Below are 25189 nucleotides of genomic sequence, written 5' to 3'. Positions count from 1 at the left end.
TAAATTACCATGATGTATGGACCAATAAAATGGACCAAAATTAGAAAATTTGTGGTTACATTGACTTCCATTGCAAATTTGTCTACAACACAAGTATATCCATTTTATTTGTTATCTAAACCTACACTGAGTTTTATATGTAATGTTGATGATGGCAAAATGGTAATGGTAAAACGAGAAATACAAAGCCTTGCATGTACCTCTCTGGATTTAAAAAACATACTTTGAAGAACAATACTTTATCTCAAAACTATCATTAAAAAAGTGTCTCATACATCAGACTTTCAGGAATTATGTGTATTCATAATGTTATGTCTGGTTCCTATCCTCACCACTGTAAACAATTCTGTGAACGACTCTGTAAGTTTCTCAAGTATGGAGCATTTCACATCATACTTTCACTTCAGCATCAGCAAAGTGGCATGCTGCAGTGTTGTCCAATCTGAATCAGCCCCAGCCAGTTCACAATAATAATATCCTTTCTGATTGCCTCATCCTGAATACTAGTGTACCTCAGGGCTGTGTTTTGCTTCATTTGTTGTTCTTCATGTACACAAATGAGGTGCAAAGTAACAGCAGTGATCTCTGTCTTATTAAGTATGCAGGATGTAGTCCTGTTTACTGCCGGCACATCAACAGTCTTTTCTCCTGGTTTGAAGACAGCGTCCTGGACCTTAATGTCACCAAGACGAGAGAGCTGTGCATAGCAGGCAAAATAAAAGAGGGCAGGTCAGGTCCTGCACACAAGTCAATCAGCATGAAGCATATAGAAGTGGAATAAGTCACTCACTTCAAATATCTAGGAACAGATCACCTTTCAGGATAATGTGAATTACACTTGTAAGAAAGCAAGGCAACATCTCGTTCATCTCAGGAAATGAAAGGGCTTCAATACCAGTAATCGCACCATGGTAAATTCTCCATTTTTGTCATATATTTTTTCTTTTTTTACTATTTGAAAACTGCAGTTACATTGCCTTAAATTGCTATGATGTATGGACAAATAAAAATGGACCATAATTGAGAGTGTCCTGATATTTCATATTGCATCATGGTATGTTAACCTCTCAATCAAACAGAAAAATTCAAAAGAGAAAACTGTTGTGGGTCATAAACCACACCAGTAAGATCACAGAAGATAAACAACCCAACTTGAAAGAGAGCTCCACCAATTTTTCCAAAATTTCTGTATAATTAAATTGCTAAGAAGTGATCAAACTCATTCAGAGTGGTTTGATGAATTGCTTATTTGGTGCAATGCTTAATTGTATAGAAACATACCAAGTCAGCATTGTTCGCAGTGGTGAACCAGACGTCTGAAGTGTTTAATGCCTCTAAAAGCTCCCTCACAGAAAGTTATCACATGAAATGTTTCCAAACTGTTGCCTGATGGCTGACACACTGTTTTATGATAGTTTGGAGATACAATTTTGACCTAAAACATAAGTTACTCAGGGCTGAGAGGCACATGCAGGGAACAGGCAAAATAATCCACCAAAAAAATTTTCATTAGTTGAAAGAATTCTTAATAAGCCATGGTTGAAGTCCTAATAAATGAATTAATGAAGAAAGCATGTTCCTCTACTGTACACCTATTTATTCACCAATACATATCACTATATTTAAAATAAAAATGAGCTACTTAACATCAAAATGTGCAGAAATATTGTACATTAATCGAGAAGTGTCTGTCTCATGAAGCAGGATTTATGGTGTAGCCATCAAACTTTAAGCTTAGTTTGATCTATCATCACCTTAACAATTAATACTGCACCACAGCAATTAATACCTGAGCTGCTCCAGGGCAGTTTAAGTTTGGGATTTTGGATCATAACTAGCATAATCATAATCATATGCTCTGATTTCAGCATAATCAGAGCAAGCTTCCGACCAATCAGGAGGTGAAACAGTCACATTTTTTCTTCATGATCTTTGTGTGTCAGTCACGTAAAGAATATTACTTTTTAGCATAGGAAGCAAATCTTATTAGGTACAAGGACAAGCACACCTTAAGTATCTAAACCAGGATTAATCACAGCCTAAGTATTTAGACCTGGATTAAAATGGAAAGTTGTTAACTGCCTTTATGAAACAATGACCAGAACAGACTCACTCACACTCATACACAGAGAAACACGAGGACTTAACATTCTCCTGGGTATTGTTGACATTGTATTTTAATGTAGCTTGTAAATCTTCGTTCTCTGTTTAGACGTTGTGTTAGCAACACGCTCGCGCTTCTGTGCAATGTAATGATCGTTTTCGAGCGTTTGACATCTAATTTATGAGGTGTTATCGCCCCATATTGGGCTGGCACGCTCAAAAACGCTTTCGCTGTTTTTTCTCATAAAACCGACAAAAACTCTGTCGTGGCACAGCGTGCACTGACGTCATCAATAGATCCATATACAAAGGTACATATTTACTCTAGGTGCATGTTTACTCTTGGTTCAAATTTATTGTAGACCCATGTTTACTTAATGTCCATGTTTATTTTGCTTTTATTTTAGTCGTTTTTTCATTGTATTTTGCTTGTGTGCCAACCTATCTCAATCTTCATTTTATGTACCTTAAATATATTGTTACTCATTTAAAACCTGTTTAAACAGACTAATACTAATATAATAAAATTGCTCCATTACTTTCTGGCCCTACCTGCCCGTTTCCACGTGACCATATCACTGGACAAGTGAGGGACCCAGCCTTCCCTGTGGGGAAGGTGAACATGCTCCATGCTGAAGCTCCTCGTTTACTCATAGTGAATCAAGTAACACAGGCATAGGCAGCCTTTAGTGGATTCTTCACTCTTGGCATGGGTGGCACAGTCAATCAGAGTGAAATTATATCAAATCTGGCTGTAATTCCTGAGCTCATGTCGGGGCAAGTTGCTCTCTCCATATTTCCCAGCACTGTGGCCTTAGATAACGTTTCTATCTCCTGTGCAGTACATGCAGGCACGGTAACTCAAACCTAACTGTGGACGACATTTTCAGGTAACCACGTTTCAGTAGTAACAATTTTAGCTAATATGTGCATATAATTCAAAAGAAAAAGTTAGTTACATTCATTTTTATCTTATTACTATTGTGACAAATTTCTTGTTAATATATGTGTGTATGTTTATTTATTTATTTATTCATTTATTTAAATGTGGGAGCACAGTTTAAACTTGGACCATGAATATGGTTAGAATGGACCATATTCAAAATTATAATCAAGAATAACATTAAGATTTTATATTATTTATTTTGCAGTTGCTTTTTACAACTACTAATTGTACGTCACTGATGAATATTATAAGTAGCAGTAGTTTTATTTGTTTGTTTATTCTTTGTTTTTTTTATCCTTTGGTGGGTTTAGCTGTAGAGACTTCTACACTTGCATAAGTTAGAAATTAGAAATTCGTTCTAATAGCTAATAGCTTTCGTTCTTTATGTGGCTTTCGTTTCCACAGCTCCCGACCCCGTAGGTTTCTCATTTACTTCTGAAAAATGGATACATGTTTGGTTTCGATTCTGCTGCAACGCAACCAAGCTGCTCAGAGCGGAGGTCTCAGTTACAGCTGAGCCCTTGACCAATAAGAGCGCGCGTTTGACAGAGGGGGGCGGGGCCTGCAGAATGTAGCGAAGGGCAGTAGAACCGCAACACCTGACAGTCCTAAGGAACACGTAGAGAGACAGTGGAGCTGTAACATTAAAGGAGCAACCGTTTAACGCAGTGAAGTCCATCAGTGCGGTAAGTCCTGCTCAAAACTGGACAGTTTGTTTATGTGGTAGTAAGTGAGCTGCACCATCAGCCCTACTCTTGCTCCTATGGAGTTTTTCTTTGCCACTGTCGCCATTGGTTTGCTCATGGGCGCTCGGACCTTGATTTTTTTTTTCTGCAAAGCTGCTTTGTGACAGCGCCTGTTGTAAAAAGCGGTATATAAATAAACTTTGACTTGACTTAATTTTATGCCAAAAGTTTTAAATACAGAAATCTACAAGCAAAATATTAAGAAAATATTAAGTATCAAAATGTGTAGAATATTTTGCAAATACAAATAATGAGAGAAAAATCAAACTTTATTTTTAAAAAGAGTACCACTCATTTTCTCTCATTCTGATATAAATTTTCTACTCATTTTGCCAGTTTTTGCTATATTTTTTCTGTTTGCATATTTTGTTGATATATTTTTTACTTCTGAAATTTGGCACTTTTTAACAGCTGGCGGGTCTTAGAAAAGGGTGTTCACTTGTACTCTCCATTTGTCAACTGGTTTGGAGTGGCAGGTCTTCTGAACATATAGGCACGTCCATTCTTCTATATAAATATAAACACTTGAAACTGTGACTTTGCTTAAATGCTCCATATTAACTCATGCACTGTGGACTGGTGCGGGAGCACCCTCTAGTCTTTAGCAAACCCGAAAGTTACTGAGTGGCAATTTCCTCTCTACAAATTCTCTGGGTGTGCCACCTTTCGGATTTGTGGTTGTTAGCAGTGTCAGCTAAAGGGCTAACAAGGCAAGCTTTGCAGGTGTTTAAACCAGTGTTTTTTTAACCTGCTTCTGGCGAACTACCCCCTAGCTGGTTTTAAGGTAAGAAATAGTTGAAACCCGTCGGGGGGTTCCAGCTCATTAAGGTCTCAGTAATCAGTTTATGAGATGGATCAGGTGTGATGGGGCAGGAAATGGTTGAATCTGCAGTGCTGTGAGGCAAAGAAAACAACATTAAGATAGCTCTGGCACTAACACAGTGAAGTGTGGAAAATAATGCTATTGCTGCCAGCCAATGAGGTACTGCTGCCTTGAGATAATTGATAGACAGTCATGTTTCATCATTACAAAAGGGGAGAAAAGTTGACATATATAGTTGGTCATTACATTCTGGGTGGTAAGAATTATGTCTTCTTTTCCTGTTTTTATCCACAGAATCTGTTTGTGTCAGTCACTGAAACTGCCTTTCTGTTTCAGCCAGCCAGTTTACAGAATGCTGCTTCCCATTAATATTGAACTAACATTAGATATTTAAGTAGTGTAGTTCCGGTATGGGTCACATAGTTAGCCCTGGATGACACTACTTGGCTAGTTAGTGTTATTAGCTACAAATGCAAAAAAGGTACAGTTACGTTCGACAACAAGTTTATGTTCTTCACTGTCCAAAATAACAGTTATGTCGTTTTACACGTGCAACACAGGACCATAAAAGTGTTTCATTAATAACTTAGGAATGTGATAAACATTGCTCATAATGTTTGACATGCCAGTCCGCAAGGCAACACTCAGTACGATGTATTCCACCATGTTGGGGGCATTGAGCAGATGTGGCTACGTGTCAGAAAATCTGTTGACCACTAGACCATGCAGGCCTCTAAAATCTGGAGCAAAAGAACGATTTCAGAAGCAAAGGAGAGATTCCAGAATAAAGAAAGGTATCAGTAAAATCAGAATATAGAAAAAAATGAAAGCAAACATGAAAACGAATAATACATTCGTATTTAAATATTCAAAAATGGGTAGTAATCTTTTTAAAAAAATATGCATTATTTATCTCTCATTTGTATTTGCAATGTATTTTGGACATTTTGATACTTAACATTTTGCTTGTGGATTTACTTATTTTATTTGAAACTTTTGCCACAAAAAGTTGAATGGAGATAAATGACTAAAAACAAACAATTGAACTTCTTTCTAACCATTTGTGTGGGATCCTTCCTTTAATTTTGGAAAGTAGAAAGATGTTTTCTATTACAAAATCAAAGGTCTCTTTTCCACCATTAAGTCAAATGGTTCTCAGCTGACCCCCAGGAATAGAATAAAAATATTACTATTTGTTTGATTAAGAGACCCTTATTAGTCCCACAATGGGGAAAATTTCACCTCCACATTTTAACTCATCCATGCAGTGAAACACCACATGCACACTAGTGAACACACACTCTAGGGGGCAGTGAGCACACTTGCCCAGAGCAGTGGGCAGCCCTATCCACAGCACCCGGGGAGCAGTTGGGGGTTAGGTGCCTTGCTCAAGGGCACTTCAGTCAAGTACTGTCGGCTCAGGGGATCGAACTGGTGACCTTCTGGATACAAGGCTGGTTCCAGCCCATGACTGCCCCAACGCAGGCCGTAGGAATCATCGTTTGAGCTGGCAGTGTTTTCAAGAAATTATTAAACATTATATTTGGACGTTGATGTGGGGTGGAGTGGCGTCACTTATTTAACATAAATTTTTTAGCCTATAACTTTAGAAATACACCAGCACAAACACTTCTTTTAACAGCAAAAATCAGCACTAATTAATGAGACCGTTTTGGCGTGATTTGGGCGTTGATGGGGGGCTAAGTGATGTCACTCATTGAAACTTCATAGCTTTCTATCCTGAGAGTTAAAATAGCACAAACGTTTCTTTTAACAGCACAAACCAGCACAAAAGAACGAGACAATTTATGTGCGGTTTAGACGTTGATGGGGGGGCTGAGTGATGTCACAGGTAATAAAATGTAATAATTTCCTGAAAACTCTGCCAGCACAAGCAATGATTCCTATGGGACAAACCAGCACAAATGCAGCACAAACAAATAAGAGTATGTTTATTCCATTTCTGACCACATGGGGAGCCAGCTTCACGGAGGTGTTCTCAAGGCCATTCTGCGCTGGTGCAGACTGGTGTGACACTGGTTACAGTTTCTTTTTTCATCTGTTGTGCCGCTAAAGCAAAACCAGGAAATATTGAACAAATCTACACAAACTGCACTGTACACTCATGTTCGCTTAGCCTAAAACTGATTGGTTATTTGCACGTCTGTACGTCTAAAGTGCACCAAATTACACATGTAAGTGCTTGTTTACTGGTCAGAAATTTTGCAGGTATTCAAATGTTCTGTTACTCTCACATTTGCCACCATGAAAATAGAAAAATAGAAAACAGAGATGCTTAAGCTCCATGTGTATCACTATCAAAGCAATAATAATAATAAACCTTAGTTGATGTTACTTTATGATTAGTTTGTCAATTCAAATTTAACCAATACAATACTATTCACAATCGATGTGCCAAAAATCAAAAGTATTTTATTGCTCTTCTGCTGTTATTAACAGCAGCTCCTGCTGCAGTATCAATATGAGTGTCTGCAAGGTAGGGCTGAACAATTAATTGTTTTTTAATTGGAATCGTGATTTTAATGGATGCAATTTTCGAATCACAGGACCTATGATTTGAATTAGCCAATAGCCTACAAGTTTTACAAAAGAAAAATCCACCCAATAAAAAATGTGTGGACTTCCTGCTGATGACCAGTCTGGAGCCGCCAGTCATGCATATGCCGTGCATGACAAAGAACAACAATTTATCACTAGAACAGTGCATTTCCTGAAAAAAAAAGCAGGGTGAGTGTGCAGCTCATGCAATTTGAGAATGGTTAGTAAGGTGTTGCCAGGCAGTTGTTACGGTATTTTATATGGTTGCTAGGATGTTGATACGTAGTGGCTGTGGAATTCCAGGTGGTTGCTGAGGTTTTGCTAGGTGGTTGCTGTAGTATCCCAGGTGGTTGCTATGATATCACAGGTGGTTGCTAAGGTGTTGCAGGGTGGTTACTGTGGTATCCTAGGTGGTTGCTATGGTGTTGCTAGGCATTTGGTATGGTATTCCAGGTGGTTGCCAGGCTGATGCTATGGTATGCCAGGTGGTTGCTAAGGTGTTGCTAGGTGGTTGCCGTGGTATCTGAGGTAGTTGCTATGGTATTGCTTGTCTGTGGTATCCCAGGTGGTTGCTATGGCGTTGCTAGGAGGTTGCTATGGTATCCAAGGTGGTTGCTATGGTGTTCCTAGGCATTTGGCATGGTATTCCCAGTGGTTGCTAGGCGGTTGCTAAGATGTTGCTATGGTATGCCAAGTGGTTGCTAAGGAGTTGCTAGGTGATTGCTACGGTATCACAGGTAGTTGCTAAGGTGTTGCTAGGTGGTTGCTATAGTATCCAAGGTGGTTGCTAGTGTGTTGCTAGGAGGTTGTTATGGTATCCAGGGTGGTTGCTAAGGTGTTGCTAGGTGGTTGTTATGGTATCCCATGTGGTTGCTAAGGTGTTGCAAGGTGGTTCCTATGGTATCCCAGGTGGTTGCTCTGGTGTTGCTAGGCATTTGGTATGGTATCCCAGGTGGTTGCTAGGTGATTGCTATGTTATTCCTGGTGGTCGCTAAGGTGTTGCTAGGTGGTTGAAACGGTATCCGGGGTGGTTACTAAGGTGTTGCTAGGCGGTTGCTATGGTATCTAAGGTGGGTAGCTACGTGTTGTTGAAAATGAATGGGAGTCTATGAGAGGAAGGAGAGACGAAAAAACGACACATAGAGGCGTGCAGGTCAGTGTGGCTATGAAGTGGAGTTTAAGGACCTGCCCTGACTGAGTACAGGCAGTTTGGTGGCTGTTGGGCCAAGAAATAGGTGGACTTGTGTGGGGGTCAAAAATGAATGGGAGTCTTTAAGAGAAACGAGGGATGAGAAAAAAAAAAGACAAACAGATGAGTGTGGAACAACACTGAATTTGTGCTTGGGGGCCTGCCCTGAGATAGTATATGCGAAACGGAATATTTTGGTTGAGCAGAAGTACAGTAGAAGGATATACAATTTTTTACCCCTTTCATTCCTATTGGAAAAAAATTAGGAATTTAATGAAGATTGTATGAAAACTGCACGTCGGATCAAAAAGCTGTATACAAGCACACCATTTCCGGTTAGTCTGAACATCCTGGAGTTGGAACGGTGTCAAAATCTCAGAAACTGCGGGACGAGTTAGCGGACAGACCTGTCCAGGGTGTCCTGCCTTCTGCCGAAGGACCACTGGGATAGGTGTGTGTGTGTGTGTGTGTGTGTGTGTGTGTGTGTGAGAGAGAGAGAGAGAGAGTTTCCAGACAAAAAATCCGGCAGGAAAAAGAAGTAGAACATAAATCGGATAGCAATAGTGTTGCACATTGCAAACTAACAAACAGCTTGGCACTAGATGTCAGGGAAAAGATGTGCGCTTCATCTAAGCAAGCGAGTTGCTACCAAAGAAAAACAGCACATCCTGTGTGTGGGAGTTTTTTTGTTTTTAGGAAAACTAACATGTCAAAAATAGGTACTGTGCAAACCATGTCGAGTATTGGTGCTAACCTCACGAGGCAACACCGCAAACCTCTATCAACATTTGAAGAATCATCACAGACATCTCTATGATAAGTGCTTATCTAAAAAGTCCAGCCATGAACCCCGACCTCAGTCACAATTTCCTAACGTGACGGCCAGGCAAACCTCCATTACACAGATGTTCAAAAGCATCATGCCATATTCAAAAAGCTCGCAAAGGCACGGTGAGATAACAGACGCTATTGCAAAGTGCTTTGCTAAAGACATGGTGCCGATTTACAGTGTCTAAAGATAGCTTCCGAAACCTTCTCCAAACACTTGACAAAAGACAGCAGATTCCCTCTTGTACATTTTTCAGCCAAGTCACTATACCAGAACTGTATGCTTCATGTAGAAACAAAGTTGAAATGAAGCTGAGAAATGTGGAGTATTACAGGACAGCTACAGATATGTGGTGGAGCCGAACAACTGAACCTTAATAAGCCTCACTATTCACTATTTTGAATTAAAGAGTCGTTGTCTATAAACGTTGTGCCTCTCCTTTTGACCATTCGGTAAAAACATTGCTAATGGAATGAAAGATGAGTTGGCCATCTGGGGTCTGAATGAACAGGGACAAGTGTGCATTGCCACAGATAATGCCTCCAACATGATTAAGGCAGCTGAAATAAACAAGTGGACCAGGCTAAAGTGTTCTGGCCACAGACTCCATCTTGCGATAATCACGTTTTGATTATACTGACTTGAACTGGTTCTGGAGTAAAGTAAGGCCTTCACTCACATGCTGTCTGCTGACAGGAAATCACACCACCTAGTGCTCACCTGGCAAGACACAGAGGTGCTAAAGTCACTTCACAGGCCACTGCATCCTTTTCAGGAATTTTCTGATGCACTCTGAGGAGATGAATATGGCAGCATTTCATATCTGATGTCAGTCAAGACAAAAACACTTGCAGAAGACACAGACCTCACAAAGTCATTGGCTACCTCCAGGAAAAATACAACGATCTTGCCACCCAAGCACTGCTTGACATTGCATCATTCTTAGACCACCAATTCAAGACTAACCATATCAGTCAAGAGAATATTCATGCCATTAAAGCAAGAATGAAGACCGAGATGTAAGAACGAGCAAGGAAGGTAAATAGATGGTTAGGATTGTCATTAGTTTGTAGGAGATAATGCATTCTACATGAGTAGCATTACCAGTTACAGTTATTAATAATAAAATATGCATTTTTTCAAAATTAATCAAATTAGAAAAAAACTGACTCTAATTTGCTGACTGTTACAGGTGATCACATATCACTGCTGAACCACGTTCAGCAGCCTCACTTGGCCTCTTCTTCAGGAGTACTGCCATATCACCAGACTGCTCAGCTTGATGATATCCTGGAAACAGAGCTGAACAGCTACCTGATAACACCCACCATTAATAGAGAAGAAGACTAATTAATAGAGAAGGTTTGGCGGAAACTTCGCCAAGTGAACTTTCCAAGATTGAGCAGGCAGGGCTGCAGATATCTGTGTGTACCAGCCACACATTCGCTCTTAGCAATTGCAATTAGATAATTTCCCCAAATCGTTCAGCCCTACTGTGAAGAGTCAGACGTTAAAACGGGGAGATTATGCAGACAGTACAGTGCTGACAGGCTGCTAGAAGAATAATTCTGGTGTTGAATTCCAACATTTGATTTGGATCATCGTAAAAATGCGAACTGGGTGTTCACTTGGAAGTGGACTGAGACCCACAATTTTTGCCGGACCATGGTTCTGTTGTTTGGTTTGGACTCAAGTACTCAAGTGGAATATTCACACCTGTCAGAATGGGCCGAACAAAAGAAAAAAATTCTATATTTTTCTATATTTCTATATTTTTTCATTGGGTGAAATAGTAAAAACAGAAAAAAATCAAAACATAGACAGATGTCAATATTGCTTTCTAACCCTAATGCGATAAAGCTGAGTGTGGCAAAAACAAGCCTGGCAAAACGGGTGAATGTTGTTTCATGTCTGAAAGTAATTTGTCTCAAATGCATGTCTCTTACACACAAGCTTCTACAACTAACAGATGCTGCTGGAATTTAGTGAATACTACAAGCTGTTTACACTTTCGTCTGCTGACTGATTGAGGCACACCGTAGGTGATGCACATGGAAAGCTGGCTAGTCTCCATGCTAGGCTAATGGCTAACAGATACCTCAAAAGACTGGCTTTTCATTCCACTCTCTTTCTCCCTGTTAACTCAGTAGCTCAATTGCAATCTTATGTCTGCTCTTTGGACAATAAACTGGACTAACCTACCTCAGGCTAATACTATTAATATGCATGTTATTTTGGGAGTGGGATGTTTGTTTTCTTTGTGTGTATATATATATATATATATATATATATTAGATGGCAAATGCAAAATGAAGACAAATAGCTAAGGTTAGTGCTAGGAAGCAGAAAATCTTATTGCTGCCGTATAACTGTAGTAACTGCCTTCAAATCATTATTACAATGGAGAGGATGGATTGCTTGAACGACAGAAATGACGGAAATCCCAAATGGACAAAATGAATCATCATGTAGCCTTGAATCACAGGCAGGAAAGGAAGTATTTTTATTGACTTTTTACTCATTTATTTAAGTAGATGCAGGTGTGGTTGAACACTATAATCGCCTGAAATCTCTGAAGAATAGTTTTAAAATGACACTTAATGTTTATTATTTTGTAGCTAAACAGGTCAATGCTGGATGAGCCTTTTAGCAGCTGTAGTACACTCTGAAGAGCTCTGAGGATGAAATTAATTTGCCTCAATTATCCTCTCTTCGTCTCAGGCGTCCTTGAAGATATATAGAAAGTTTGGTAACCATGGCTTTGGATGGATGTGGACAGGTGTGCAAATTCATGCTCATCATTTTCAACATATTGTTTCTGGTAAGTAGCCTGTTAGCATTTTTTCCTCTGGAAATTTGTGTTGGCTTTGTTCGGACACTGTGGAAGTAAAAACAGAATGCTATGACATGCAAATCATTTTAACCCTATATTAAATAGAAAACAGTACAAAGACATACATATCAGATGTTGAAACTGAGAACTTTTATTATTTTTTGAAAAATATATGCCCATTTTGAATTTGATGATAGCAACACATTACAAAAAAGTTGGGACAGTAACAACAAAAGATTAGTATATTTGTGCAATGCTGAAAAACACATGGTGGAACATCTAGCAACTAATTAGGTTAATTGGCAACAGGTCAGTAACATGATTTGGTATATAAAGAGCATCCAGAGAGGCTGAGTCTTTCAGAAGTAAAGATGGGGAGGTGTTCACCATAATATCATTAGAAGTTTCAGAGAATCCAGAGAAATCTCTGTATGCAATGAACAAGGCTGATAACCAATCTTGGCCAGGCCGTGATCTTGGAGTCCTCAGGTGGCACTGCATTAAAAGCAGACACAATTCTGTAGCGGAAATCACTGCATAAGCTCAGCAAAATGTCTGGAAACCACTGTCTTTGAACACAGTTTGTCGCTGCATCCACAAGTGCAAGGTAAAATTCTGCCAAGCAAAGAAGAAACCTAATATAAACAGGATCCAGAAATGACGCCGCCTTCTATGGGCCTGGGCTCATTTAAGATGGGCTGAGACGAAATGGAAAAGTGTCCTGTGGTCCAACGAATCAAAATTTGAAATTCTTTTTGGAAATCATGGATACCGTGTCCTCTGGGCTAAAGAGGAGAGGGACCATTTCGCTTGTTATCAACACACATTTTAGTACAGTATTTAAGTTTTTAAAGTACTATACAAATATTATTATTATTTTTCAATGTTCTGGAAAAAAATGTAATTTTCATCACACTTTGTAATGCTGTAGATAAAACTAAATTTTGCAGTGTTTTAGAAACACATGGTGCAGGCAGACAGGCATACAGGGCTCTATTTAGCTGAATGTTCTGAAAACTCTTCCAACCCAGGTGTCCACAGTCAACTCATGCATGAAAGGTGGAATTAGAAATTCTCCAGTTTAAATAGGAACAGTGCGTAAATATTTAACCATAGATGGTTTAATTAAACTGTTTAAACTGTAACGTTGACATTGCATTGAAGTCTGTCAAATCATAGATCTGAACAGATCAGAAATATCATAATCACAGTACAACAAAAATCATCTCTATCTCTCTCTCACCTAGCTGGCTGGTCTTGTGATGTTTTGTGGGGGTTTATATCTGAGGTTCAGCGCTGAAGGACCATACAACATGGATTTAAAAACGAACCACTTCATTGTTGGTGAGTACTGTCAGTAAGTGTGGGTATCAGTTATTCTGGGAGAAACAAGGCTTTCTAAAGCCTGGAACCAATTAAACCAATCATTTCAAAAAATGATTCACTGTTTCAAAGCACAAGAAACACCACATGCTTGCACCATGTGCTGGTGAAATAGATGTATATACATTGTGAAACCCAAATGTATGAGCATACACTAATAAGCCAAAACATTATGGCAACTCACAGATGAAGTGAATAACGTTGAGTATATTGAAACAGTGGAAATGGGCTGGATGACTTTGATGAGGACCGAATCGTTTTGTTCAGTGGGTGCAAGCATCTCCAAAATGGCAAGGCTTGTGCGATGCTCCCAGTCAGCAATGGTGACTACCTACTGACAGTGGTCTGAGAAGAGACAAACCACAGACCGATGACAGGCTATTGCGTGCCCATTGTGTGGACAGCCGGCTATGTGGGCATCATTTACCTGGGGAAGTGATGGCACGGGATTCACAAAAAAATAAGCTAGTGGAGGAAATGTGATGCTCTGGGCGATGTTCTGCTTGAAACACCTGTGCTGGAGCAAGAAGTCCAGTACATGGTGGTCCCACCTCTGAGTTAAAGGGAGTAAAGGACTTAAAGGATCTGCTGCTAACATCTTGGTGCTAGAGACTACAGGGCACCTTCAAAAGTCTGCAGTCTGTACCTCAGTGAGTCAGAGCTGTGTTGGTGGCATGTGCAGGAACCACAACATGTTAGGCATAATGTTTTGGCTTATGGCTGTATATTTTCATAATTATTAGTTTTATTATTACATAATGAACTGCTACATGATTGCCCTAATATAACAACATCATGTGATCTACTAAAACTGGGGTTAAACTACCCTGATTTTAGCCCCCATTCTCAGTCTGGCTCAGTCTATGCTGGTTGACTCTAGTCTGCAGATTATTGGGCAGTCAGCATCAACAGTTGAGAAAGAAAATTGAGTAGTGTACAGACTCAGATTTTTTGTCTCCTCATCGCGTTTCAGACTAGTTGGAGTCAGCAACTCAAACTGAATGGACTTCTCCAACAGCCAGTGAAAACTGAGAGTGCATAGGTGGGGTGGTCATGTGTATAGACCTTTGTATAATATTTTCTTATCTTTCAGTCCTAATCCCTGTGCTAATTCTTGGCAAATGCACATATCAAAAATAAAACAATACAGAAAAAAATCTAATAAAAAATAATAAAAAGCAGCAATAAGTAGTTTAGGAAAGTCCAAAAGCATCAAGACACCCTTCTAATAGGTGAATTCAGCTACTTTAACTTTTACTTAACTTGCACACACACAGCTGGAGGCTGTTAATCTTCCCCTATTAATATCTTTGATTTCAGAAGAAACATTTGATAAACATGTATCTACAAACATATAGTGTACATTAATGTTCCAAAAATTACTAAATTAAAGTACTTTTGAACCGTTTCTATTGGTCCATTAACTGTGAAATGCTTGCACAGTGTTGTAAAGGATAGCTGGCAATTTTGAATAAGACAATTTTGAAAATGACACATTTTCAAAAGCAGCAGGTTGCTTTATGCTCAAGCCTCATTTAAAACCAAATTGGTAAAGCACAGTATTCCTCTTTTCTAGACTCTTTTCTTGAACTTTGTAATGGTGCTGTGCCTCATACATCTCTTAATTTACCTGTGTTGTCTGCTAAATAAAGTTCCGGTTATTTATGTAAGTTCTGATTGGTTATTTTTGAGGCTTTAAGATTAGGAGCCTAGGAAGTAGGAAGTGAAACTTTACTCTGTGTTTTGCTGAATTATGGCCAGCTAGCCACATATCTCTGAAAGTGAAGGACATTGGTTTCGATTATGTGTCAGACTATTAATTTCCCTGTATTTTTTTCTCTCTCAGTGGTATCAGTGCTGATAGTGGTTGGAGCTGTGCTTCTGCTCACTGCAAGTGCAGGAGATTGTGGCTCCTGCAGTGAAAATAAAACAGCACTGGGTGTGGTGAGGAAACACACGCATACCTTCATACACACATGGCACACCTACACACTGCTAATGGAGGAAAATATGCATCCTCTCACATGCATTACCTCACCCTCCGATGGGGAAAAAGAAAGTAAAACTGAGTTCTAACCTGAGCATCTGCCCAATACAGTATGTACCATACTTACTGGAGGATAGCTGTGTCATGACTTGATTGGACATAATATTTCGATTCTGAGGTTTAGGCCCAATTTGATCTTTGATAAGAAAATAACCGTACCAGATGTACAACAGATATTTTTGTAAATACGTAGAGAAAATTTGTTTTAAAAACAAGCACAATAATAATGAATGAATAAATAATGATGTTTTGATTAATGTTTACCTTAAAATTTGTTTACAAAATCCCTACAATGATACTGTGAACAATAAATAAAATAAATAATGGCATGGCTCTGGCATATCTTACCAATCTGAAGCATTGTAGCCCATCCAGACCACTTTGCCTAGGGGCTGAGACGGGCTAACTGCAAACCTCTAAGACAGGGGTGGGCAACATGCAGCTCTTTTACTGCCCTGTTGTGGCACCATAGTGGTATTAGATTTTTAGGCAATAACAAAATAATCCTTGTTTGCATTCTACCACACAGTTCTAACACAGTTAACAATAAATTATAAACATTAACAATAAATGGTTTTAACCACTGTAAGTAATGTACAGCTGCTAATTTACCAACCTTTAACCCTAAATTGGCGCGCAGCCTACTTGTCACCATAGCACCGCAGACTAGCCATCTCACCTAGCTAGTAACTAATGAAAAGGCAAAGAAAAGAAAGATAATTACAAGACGAACATTGATAATTTAGGGACAAATAGACAGACTTGTTTGTATTTACAAGCACTCCAGCTGGTTTCCTGATACGTTCAATCTGCAGCGAGAAACTATCCAACAACAAAAAGTTGCAAAGCTAAATTCAGCTTGTCATTTGCCAGCTGCTTGTTAGAATTTTCCCTTTCCACAGCAGTTACATTCTGGCCCCTCAGCTGCCATTTAAGATGGAATGAAAAAAAGCTGGCGAATGACAAGCTGACTTCAGCCTTGTAAAAAGTCAAATGTTATATATAAATATATCTATATATAATATATAACAATATTTAACACGGAAAAGTTTCCTGCCATAGATGCATGAAAAGTGGCTATAGCTGAGCTAAAGCTTAAAGCAGAGCAAAGTGAGTCTGCATTTTATTTTATTTTATATTTTTTACTCTATATTAGCACATTAGCATACAAAGACATAGACAGAATGGTAAAACATTATTTTAGTAAAATGGACATAAAATGTTGTGGCTCCCAAGGTGGTTTGATTTTTGATGAAAAGGACAAAATCGCTCTTCTTAACATTTTGGTTGCCGACTCCTGCCCTAAGATAACATACAGCTCAGCTGATGGAAGATCTTTTTCTTACGTAGCTTCTAAACTTTGAATAGCCATTCACATGATGTTGGAAATGCACGCATGAGTTACCAGTTACTCTAATTTAGAATCAGAGTGTAACGTGACAGAATGACGCAGACACTCGCAGATAAAAGGTGAATGAGAGGCTTTACTAGTGCAAACAGAATCCACAATCATCGTCAGGTCACAGGCAATGGTCAAATCCAAAAAAGACAGTAAACACAAAAGCACAAACATAACCAGGCAAAAATTCCAAAAGGGATCAGGCAAAAGACAGGTCAAAAAACAAGGCAAAACAAGTCAGAACAGGAATAAACAGTCAGAAATAACGCTCAGTAGCTCTGTGAAAAACAGCAATACCTCGCAATGAGACAAGCCCGGGCTTTAAACTAAATTAATCAAAGAAGAACAGGTGTGTCTGATCGATACTCTGGGGAACTGGAGCGCTGATTGTTGCATGAGAGAGTTCAGAGCGAAGGGAGTCGTGACATAGAGCTACCAGTAATGCCTAGTTAGACTCAGAATTATCAATAATGCCCAACTAGAGCCAAAGTTACCAAAAACGCAGTTACGTTATGATCACTTCCAGTTAGAGTCAAGTTACCAATCATGCCCTGAGTCAAAGTTATCGATAACTCCCTGTATGAGACTCAGAGTTTCTAGTCACACCCAGTTAAAATCAGAATTACTGATAACGACCCGCAGGAATCAGAGTTACTGATTACACCCAGCTTGGAGTCAAAATTACTATTAACGCCCAGCTAGTGTCAGAATTACCACTAATGCCCAGCTAGAGTCAGAGTAACTGATAACATCAGGTTAGTCTGGTTACTAATAACGCCCATTTAGTAGTCAGGCTACCAATGCTACCAATGCCCAGTTAGAGTCAGGTTACCTATCATGCACAGAGTCAAGAGTTACTTATGATGCCTAGTTAGAGTCATAGTAAACAAAAATGCCCAGTTAGAGACAGTTATTGATAATGCCCAGCTGCTAAATGTATGATCATAATGCTGTGACTGGATGCATGGGTGGAAGATGGATAGAAATAGAGATGATTCCTTCTGTTTTTCTTCTCTCCAGTACACCAGCCTGCTGACCTGTCTAGCTATACTGGCCGTCATTGCTGGTGTCCTGTCCTTCACTAACATCAGAGAGGTATCTCTCTCACACACACACATATGCAAAAGTGTGTGAGATAGGAAGGGGTGGAATGCTTTCAATTTTATAGTACCTTTAATACAGCATCATAATACGTGTACTTTTGGCTATAGTATAGTTATTGTATGAACGTCTAGAGTTGTTTTTTAATTTTACCTAAAGTTGTTTGAGCTCTCACTGACATTTTGTGCACTCTTTTTTGTTGGATTTTGTTGGATGTTGGTCTTTGCTCTATTCTTTACATGTGCTTTTGCTGTTTTTCAGTTTTCTAGCCACTTAGGTGAATTTTACGCCACCGTTTACGCCCAGTATCTGATTAAGAAAGACTGGATCCGCTCCATCATCCTCAAACTGTTCCATAACACTGTACGAGCTTTACACTCATTTACTTATCCATGATGTAGTGGTAGTGTGTATCACAGACTCTCTGTGCAAATTGTTTACACATATAGTGTGTGTGTTTAAAAGCTAAGAGCCTCACTGGGCTTGTTTGTTTTCCTTCAGTTTGACTGCTGTGGATTAGGAGGCACTGTGCAGACAATCCTGCAGGAGACTGATACCTGTCCTCAGAGGTACTCACTGCTGGGAATATCCATATCCACCTCCACTGTGAGTCACATGCATAAACATGGACATTCCCATATCTCTGCATAATAGAGTTGTCAACTGAGCTTAGAAATTAAATTAGAATTTTACTCTAGTTTACCAGGTATCAAAATAACTTATTTTACAAGAAGATAAGTAAATGTCAGACTTTTTGTCTTTACGTCTGACTCTTGATGGAAACTCTTTCTTGCTGCACAGGCTGCTGGTGAAAACACAATATGATCAATACAATCATAGCAAAGCAATGCATGTGATTTTGCCACATGGATTGTGGAATGTATTTTTGGTCATATTTTGGCCAGCATACTTTGGCCATTGGTTAAATTGAAACTGATAAACCATTCAGTTGTAAAGGTTTGATTGTGATGCACATATGTTAAGCATTTGTATTTTGATACAAAGTTGGGGTAGGATAATACACTTATATCACACATGTATGTGAGGGATAAATCTGGATGTCATACAGTAATAGGTGAGTAAAAGTCAAAAATAACTCTCACAAGAGTCATTTGGTGCACTTTAGCCATTTCAGTGTGAAACCAACTCAATCAAATGAAAAAAATACAATGTTACAAAAACCCAAACTCTGGTTCAGACTTATAACTCAAGCTAGGTGTGAAAACAGCCTAAGACAATGTTATGTTTGCTAAATTCATGAGTGGTCACTCAAATATCAAACATCCCCAAAAGTGCAGAATCAGAGGCTCTGATTGGTCAGAACAGGCAAGCTCTTCATTTTGAAAAAGAACAGTTTAGTCAACATAAAAGGTGACTGCACTCCTGATTCTGGTTGTAGCGCTCGCTCTCTTTCTCTCCCCACACCTCTCTTTTCTTCTCTGTCTATTAGTCTTACTCTGTGTATCTCAGGTTTCATTTAGGCAGTATTCTGCTGTGTTTGTTTTATTTACAATATTTACTTATTTACTTTTGCATAGCCTCATCATATTATTCACTCAATTGTAACACATATTGTATTTTATTGATTATGTACTATTAATCTTTCTCTGCAGTAGGGTTGGGCTGAGAGACAATGCCATCATCCATTGTTGATGGCTGACAGAAATCATAATGTAAAGCCAGCATTGCAATGCCGCACTCCCCTAGTCCTCAACCCCCAGTGCTTGCCAACAGCAGGGACACATAAGGCAGAGGATAACGTTACACTGATTACACACTGATTTTATTTACATTTTTAAATCGTGTTTACACTGAGACTCAGGGACAGAGAACCATAAAATATTCCCTTTTCACAACAGTGCCTAATGAAATCTGTTTTTTAAACCAGCGTTTTAATTATGCTCCTTGTATTTTCACCATGGTAGCTATGTTAGCATCAAGCTAGCAGGGTTAGCTTGGTGCTATTTGGGATTTTTATGTCAGTTAAATTCAGACATTTTAAATACAGACTCATTAGCTAGTAACGAGCATATAAGTAACATTCTTTACTTTGTATGTCTGTAAGTAATGCTTTATTTAAGGGCTTCCACTTGGAGTCTGTCTTTTGTTATTGTGATGTTAGCCTGTCAGCCAGCTAGCTAGCTTTTGTGTTACCTGTTCAACCTACTAGTGAGGGCAGAATATAGTCAGTTAAAGAGTGAAAAAAATGCAAGTCTTTTAGAACCAAACAGTGATGTTCAGCTGGCAGTTTATTATCTGGTTCCATTTAATAAGCACATGTTTCAATGCTACCAACTGAGCTTTTTCAAGGAGTTATTACAGTCTCATGTCTACTGAAGCTCTGCGCAGCCCCCCCATCATCTATCACAGTGTCATATGCCAGTTAAGAAGACATCACCCAAACCACCCACCTGCAGGCCATCTAGAGGCAAAATTCACTCTGATATACATTAATAATATATAATAGTAATAATAATAAATAATACATACTTTTTCAATAACTCTGTTATCAGATTAATAGGACACTTTGGCTCTCTGTGAGTGAAATATGTGCTCTGTGTTGGGCTGCTAGTGAGCAACGAGTGATGAAAGGGGAGGGGTGAGAGCTTCCTAATGTGAAAACAAATCACACCTCTCCACAAAGCCTTTTTCATATCAAAACATCATGTACAACTGCCACAATCGAAACTTTTATAAATGCTGGCATGTTCACAAAGATAAAAAGCAAGTTTGCTTCTGGTTTCCAACATTTCCATCAAAACATGTTCCATTACCTTTACTGAAAAAAAAATGCATATTTAAACTGAGGGACCTCCAAAACAGCCAGAATTCATATTTTATGGCTACTCTGAAAAGGGGTAAATAAACTCATTTGTGCTACCTTGAATTAGCGTGAAGCTTAACCTACTGTACTCTAGTGCTTAATGTAATAGACGGTAATTAAAAGTATAACATCACAGAGACTCTTAATGCCCTCCTACTTCATATTAACAGTTTTCTGTCTTTCACAGTTGTGGTCATGTCAGTGTGAGATCATAACCCCACAGTTGGCCTATTTTTGAGTTGACGGAAACGAAGACTAAATTAACACGAGTAGATGTAATTATGTGTTGAGTGTCCACATATGCTTATCAGCATAAGCACAGGGTGTATTTCTGTAACTTTTACTGTTAAAAGTAGACGTATCGCTTTGTTCAGAGTTGCTTAGTTGGACCTGTGGGACGTTAACAAATAACTTGGCCTGAAACATGCCAGGGGCCTGTCACAGTTCCTGACGAAGTTTCACAAAACCAAACAGAAAGTCACCAGAGGGTTCCACCTCCGTCATAAGTTCGGCCTTGGTTGGTTCAAGAGATGTTTATGAGCCAAACGCTGAATTTAAGCAGCTCTTATGTAGGTTAGACGTGCAGCATAAGTTGCTGTAGAAATTTAGCCTGAGAGAATAATCCTGCGTTGTGAGACAGAAAATGCAGGGTTAGATCAAACTAAACTTAAAATTAGCTGGCTAAGCTAATTTTTATTGAATTCAACAGATATTCGAATGTCAAATTTTATTTCCACAGCTTTACTGTGTAGCTGTTTAAAGATGTCAACAAAATCTCTAACCCTATCCATAAATTCTTATTATCTATTGTCCACCGACCCACCCATTTTTATGTGTGTCTGTGCATACAGAGCTGCGTGACTGCGATCCTGGTTGACCTGCAGGCATCCACAGTTCTGGGAGTATTTCTGGGCATTGCTGGTGCCATGGTGAGTAACACAAACACACAGCGGTAGCCATTCCATTTTTCTTTGTACAGTTGGACAGGGATCAAAAGTTCTATGCCCCTTCAGTGTTTACTCACAAGTCACTTTATTTAGAGTGGAATAATTTGGAAAACATCTTGCTTAGTTTACTGACTTTGCTACAGTCTCAGGTACCTGCAATGTAAGTCAGCCCCACTGTTTAAAGTGAACTATAGAATTTCATGCAAATGTGCAATATGTCCAGATGATTATTTTGAATGGTGATCTGTGGCATTCAAGCATGCGTTTCCATCTACTGTACTGTGCAAAAATCAGAGACTACCCTTTCGTTTATTTAATTTTTAGCCAAAACAGCCATTAAGTACAAGTCAATAATTTTTCATTGTCAGAATAAAAAGCAGGAAATTGAATTAATCCACTCTTTACTTTTATGCACCTACTGGCACTTTCACTCTCCCATCCTTCCAGTCTACGACTTACAGCTCTGCCCTCCAAACAAAAGCTGTTACCAAAGGTGTCATTATGTTACTGACATTGGGTTTCATTCACCAATATCGTCTTAAGTTTTTTCTTGTTTTTTTTTCTTGAGAAAGGTCCTAAGAAAAAGTCTACATCAGATTCATTAGGTGTTCTTAACCTGCACTATTGTTCCTCTGTACCTCTGTGCTCTTGAGGGTGCAGACATTTTGTTTTTAACCTATGAACAAACCCCAAATAAGAAAACATTGATAAATGTCAGAACCTTTGTGAAACTTGTGTAAGTGGGTTTTAAGAAGACATTTCTTGTTAATAAATGAGGCCCATTGTTACCCTTCAAATAGATATCAATATTCTCAACTATCCAAACATACCTTGCAAATTATGAGAAAATCAGGTTCAGAGCTGAAAAAATCCACAGCTGTGAGAGCTCAACGCTATGGGTCTGTGTAGCTGTCAAGAAGCTGTTGCTGACAATCATATTCAAAGCAACCATATGTACTAGAATACCTAAATTGGACATCTGAGAAGTGGAGGAAGGTTTATGGACTCTAGCATGTGTTTAGAATTATTTGGATTGTGAGAAGCAGAAAATGCAACCAACTTCTTGGAGTGAAATTTTGAGATTTATTTGAAAAACTGAAGGCAAGTCTCCTGATAATAATTGTTGTAGTAAACAATTTGTTGTAGTAAAAGTTATAGTAAAGGCAAAGAGAGGACACATTGAATAAAATTGTCTATTATATTTATTTGTTAAAATTCTGTGTAATTTCCTGTTCAATGTATGTGTTCTGCTCTTTATCCTAATGCTGAAAAATGAATAACTTTAATGGCTGTTTTGACACAAAATTTAATAAATGATGAGTGGTCTCTGACTTCTGCACAGTACTGTGGTCCCAGTTTGCAATTACTGTTATAGCAGTTCCCTAGTGATCCCTAGTGATCATCAGTCCATGCTAATGTGGTAAACCCTCAGTGCTTGTACCCTTAAATGTATGACAGCATGTATAAGGAGCTGTAAAATAAATTTCCAGGCCATTTTTTGCACGACAATGCTAAAATTCATGCTTTCTGTTTCTCCTCCCCCTCTCTGTTTAGATTGTGGCTGTAGTGTGCGCTTCTGTCATCTGGCACCAATCCTCTCACTCCATCTCTTCACCTCCCCCCTACGTCATTCTCTCTTCCTCCATTCCTCTCACTCCCTCCCCTTATCACTCCTCTTCTTCCCCTCTCACTGACAGCGCTGAAGATGTCTGACTTACTAGATCTTTCCAACCTAAAGCCACTCTCCCACTCACTCGTTTAATCTACACTCTGTCCACCTCAGGCTTTGCTTTCATTGTGCTGGTGATATCATCCCTGTGGAGCACTGGACTAGTTGTAGGCTGTGTCTGAATAGTTCCTGTCTGCTTTCCTTGATTTTGCTTGATTAGTCAGCTCTGCCAGTATATTTAGTTAGGCCATGGACTACAGATCAGGCAAAATCAAGGAGAGCAGATAGGAAAGTAGACGCAGCTGTAGAACCGCACTGTTCTCTCTTTTTTATACCACTTAACCTTGAACTAATTTCTTTAACAATAAACTACTAAAACAAACCTTCAACTTTGACCAGAAATTACTAAAACATCTTTAACCAAAAAGTACTAATACGCTTTTAACTTTAACAAAATAACTACTAACAATCTTTAAATGGTACATATTCTACATGCTTGTATTTTTTGTTTTCCCCCACAGGTCCACTTGGAATTTTTGTAGGGCTCAAATAAAAGTGTTTTCAATGAATCAGCTGAGTAATTAATTGGCAATTTAAATGATAAACAGGTTTCTGCAGGCTCATTATCCTCTTTATGAGGATTCTTCATAATGATGAACTATTAGCACTCGAGGCACTTTTATGTGCGTCACTGAATTTTTTACAAACTGCACATGTGTAAAATAAACGTAAATGTTTGCTGTTACACATTGCCTATGTAGGACAGTAAAAATGTACTTTTTTTTTTAAAATAGGACTAGACTGAACATCTACTCCAAAAATATTCATTTAGCTTTTACCGAAGCTGAAGTAAAATGGCAAAATACAAAGAATATTCCTGTTACAAACATCAGATGTTTTAAATGTCTGTTTTTATTTAGAGATGGCCTGTGCAATATTAAACTCTGTGTGAGAGGTCTGTATACACCACTTTTAGCTTGACTCTAAAATAATATTGAATAGTGGCTTTTGAAATTAGCATTATTTTGTGTTAAATAAACTAACTGCTAGACGGTTGTGCTACTTTATAAATAGTTTCTGCATTGAATACTACTATATAAAGTAATGTTTATTTAAATTTGCTGATCCCTGCAAAAATTAAGAATGTATTTTAATTGTGCCTTATTCAAAAGCCACTCAGAGCTGAAACACTCATTGTAACTTATAACGTGAATGGGTGGTGCAACCTTTAGACCTCTCACAAACCTATTACTTTTATCTCTCTCTCTCACACTCTCTCTTAGCTGGTGGCAGTGGGCTGCAGTATTCTGATGTACAACAGTGTAAAGAAGAGCACGCACTATTCACACCCGATTTCCTACTACTGACCTTCTGCTGAAAATCAGGGCTGCATGACGCCTCCACGCTTCTTCTCTTGCTCTTCTTTCTCCTTGTCTTTCTTCTCTTAGAAGTACACCAAGCAGCATGATCCCAATGTGCCAAAAATTGCAGCTGAGGAGGACTTTGTTGTACATTACACTTACATTCCTAACTGAAGTACACCTGCCTGCTGGTTCTGCATCTGCAGTTACTCTTAAGGATGCATAGTACTTAAAAAGTTAATTTTTGGAAACATTTTCATTTCATTTTTGTTTATTTTAAATACTTGTTTTTATTTCTAGTAGCATTACTGCTTTAAAGTTAGAAAAGCAGATATGTATTTCAAAAATTCAAAGTAATATTCTGCTGTTTCAAAAGCAGTAGCTTCAGAAATGGTCTGTTTGTAAGCAACCCAAGAAATTGGTTTTGGAA

At 38.7% G+C, this 25189-nt stretch overlaps 1 protein-coding gene across 2 annotated transcripts; it reads left to right on the top strand.

The window, feature by feature from the left end:
- Positions 1 to 3586: 3586 nt before the first annotated feature.
- On the top strand, positions 3587 to 24975 carry zgc:65811 (uncharacterized protein LOC393524 homolog). Of its 2 annotated transcripts, none has more exons than XM_036567033.1 (9): positions 3587 to 3735; positions 11917 to 12016; positions 13276 to 13372; positions 15258 to 15355; positions 17878 to 17952; positions 18220 to 18321; positions 18460 to 18564; positions 21634 to 21711; positions 23284 to 24975. In XM_036567033.1, the coding sequence occupies exons 2-9, from the start codon at positions 11951 to 11953 to the stop codon at positions 23440 to 23442; spliced, it is 780 nt and encodes a 259-aa protein (XP_036422926.1). In that variant the 5' UTR covers positions 3587 to 3735; positions 11917 to 11950; the 3' UTR covers positions 23443 to 24975. The 2 variants fall into 2 exon arrangements, with proteins under 2 accessions (XP_036422926.1, XP_036422927.1); XM_036567034.1 differs by having other exon boundaries at positions 3591 to 3735; positions 24682 to 24975.
- The last annotated feature ends 214 nt before the right edge of the window (positions 24976 to 25189 follow it).

The sequence above is a fragment of the Colossoma macropomum genome, unplaced genomic scaffold, assembly GCF_904425465.1.
Source record: "Colossoma macropomum unplaced genomic scaffold, Colossoma_macropomum, whole genome shotgun sequence".
In the NCBI taxonomy this organism is placed as follows: Eukaryota; Metazoa; Chordata; class Actinopteri; order Characiformes; family Serrasalmidae; genus Colossoma; species Colossoma macropomum.
The sequence above is the reverse complement of the archived record's forward strand: the minus strand, read 5'-3'. Positions and strand labels throughout refer to the sequence as shown.

What these genes read in the sequence shown, in the direction of transcription:
- zgc:65811 (XM_036567033.1), top strand. Translation starts at nt 11,951, where the DNA reads ATGGCTTTGGATGGATGTGGACAGGTGTGCAAATTCATGCTCATCATT. An exon ending in TCAAACTGTTCCATAACACT is followed by an intron (nt 18,322 to 18,459) that starts GTACGAGCTTTA and finishes GTTTTCCTTCAG; the next exon opens with TTTGACTGCTGTGGATTAGG. An exon ending in TGGGCATTGCTGGTGCCATG is followed by an intron (nt 21,712 to 23,283) that starts GTGAGTAACACA and finishes CTCTCTGTTTAG; the next exon opens with ATTGTGGCTGTAGTGTGCGC.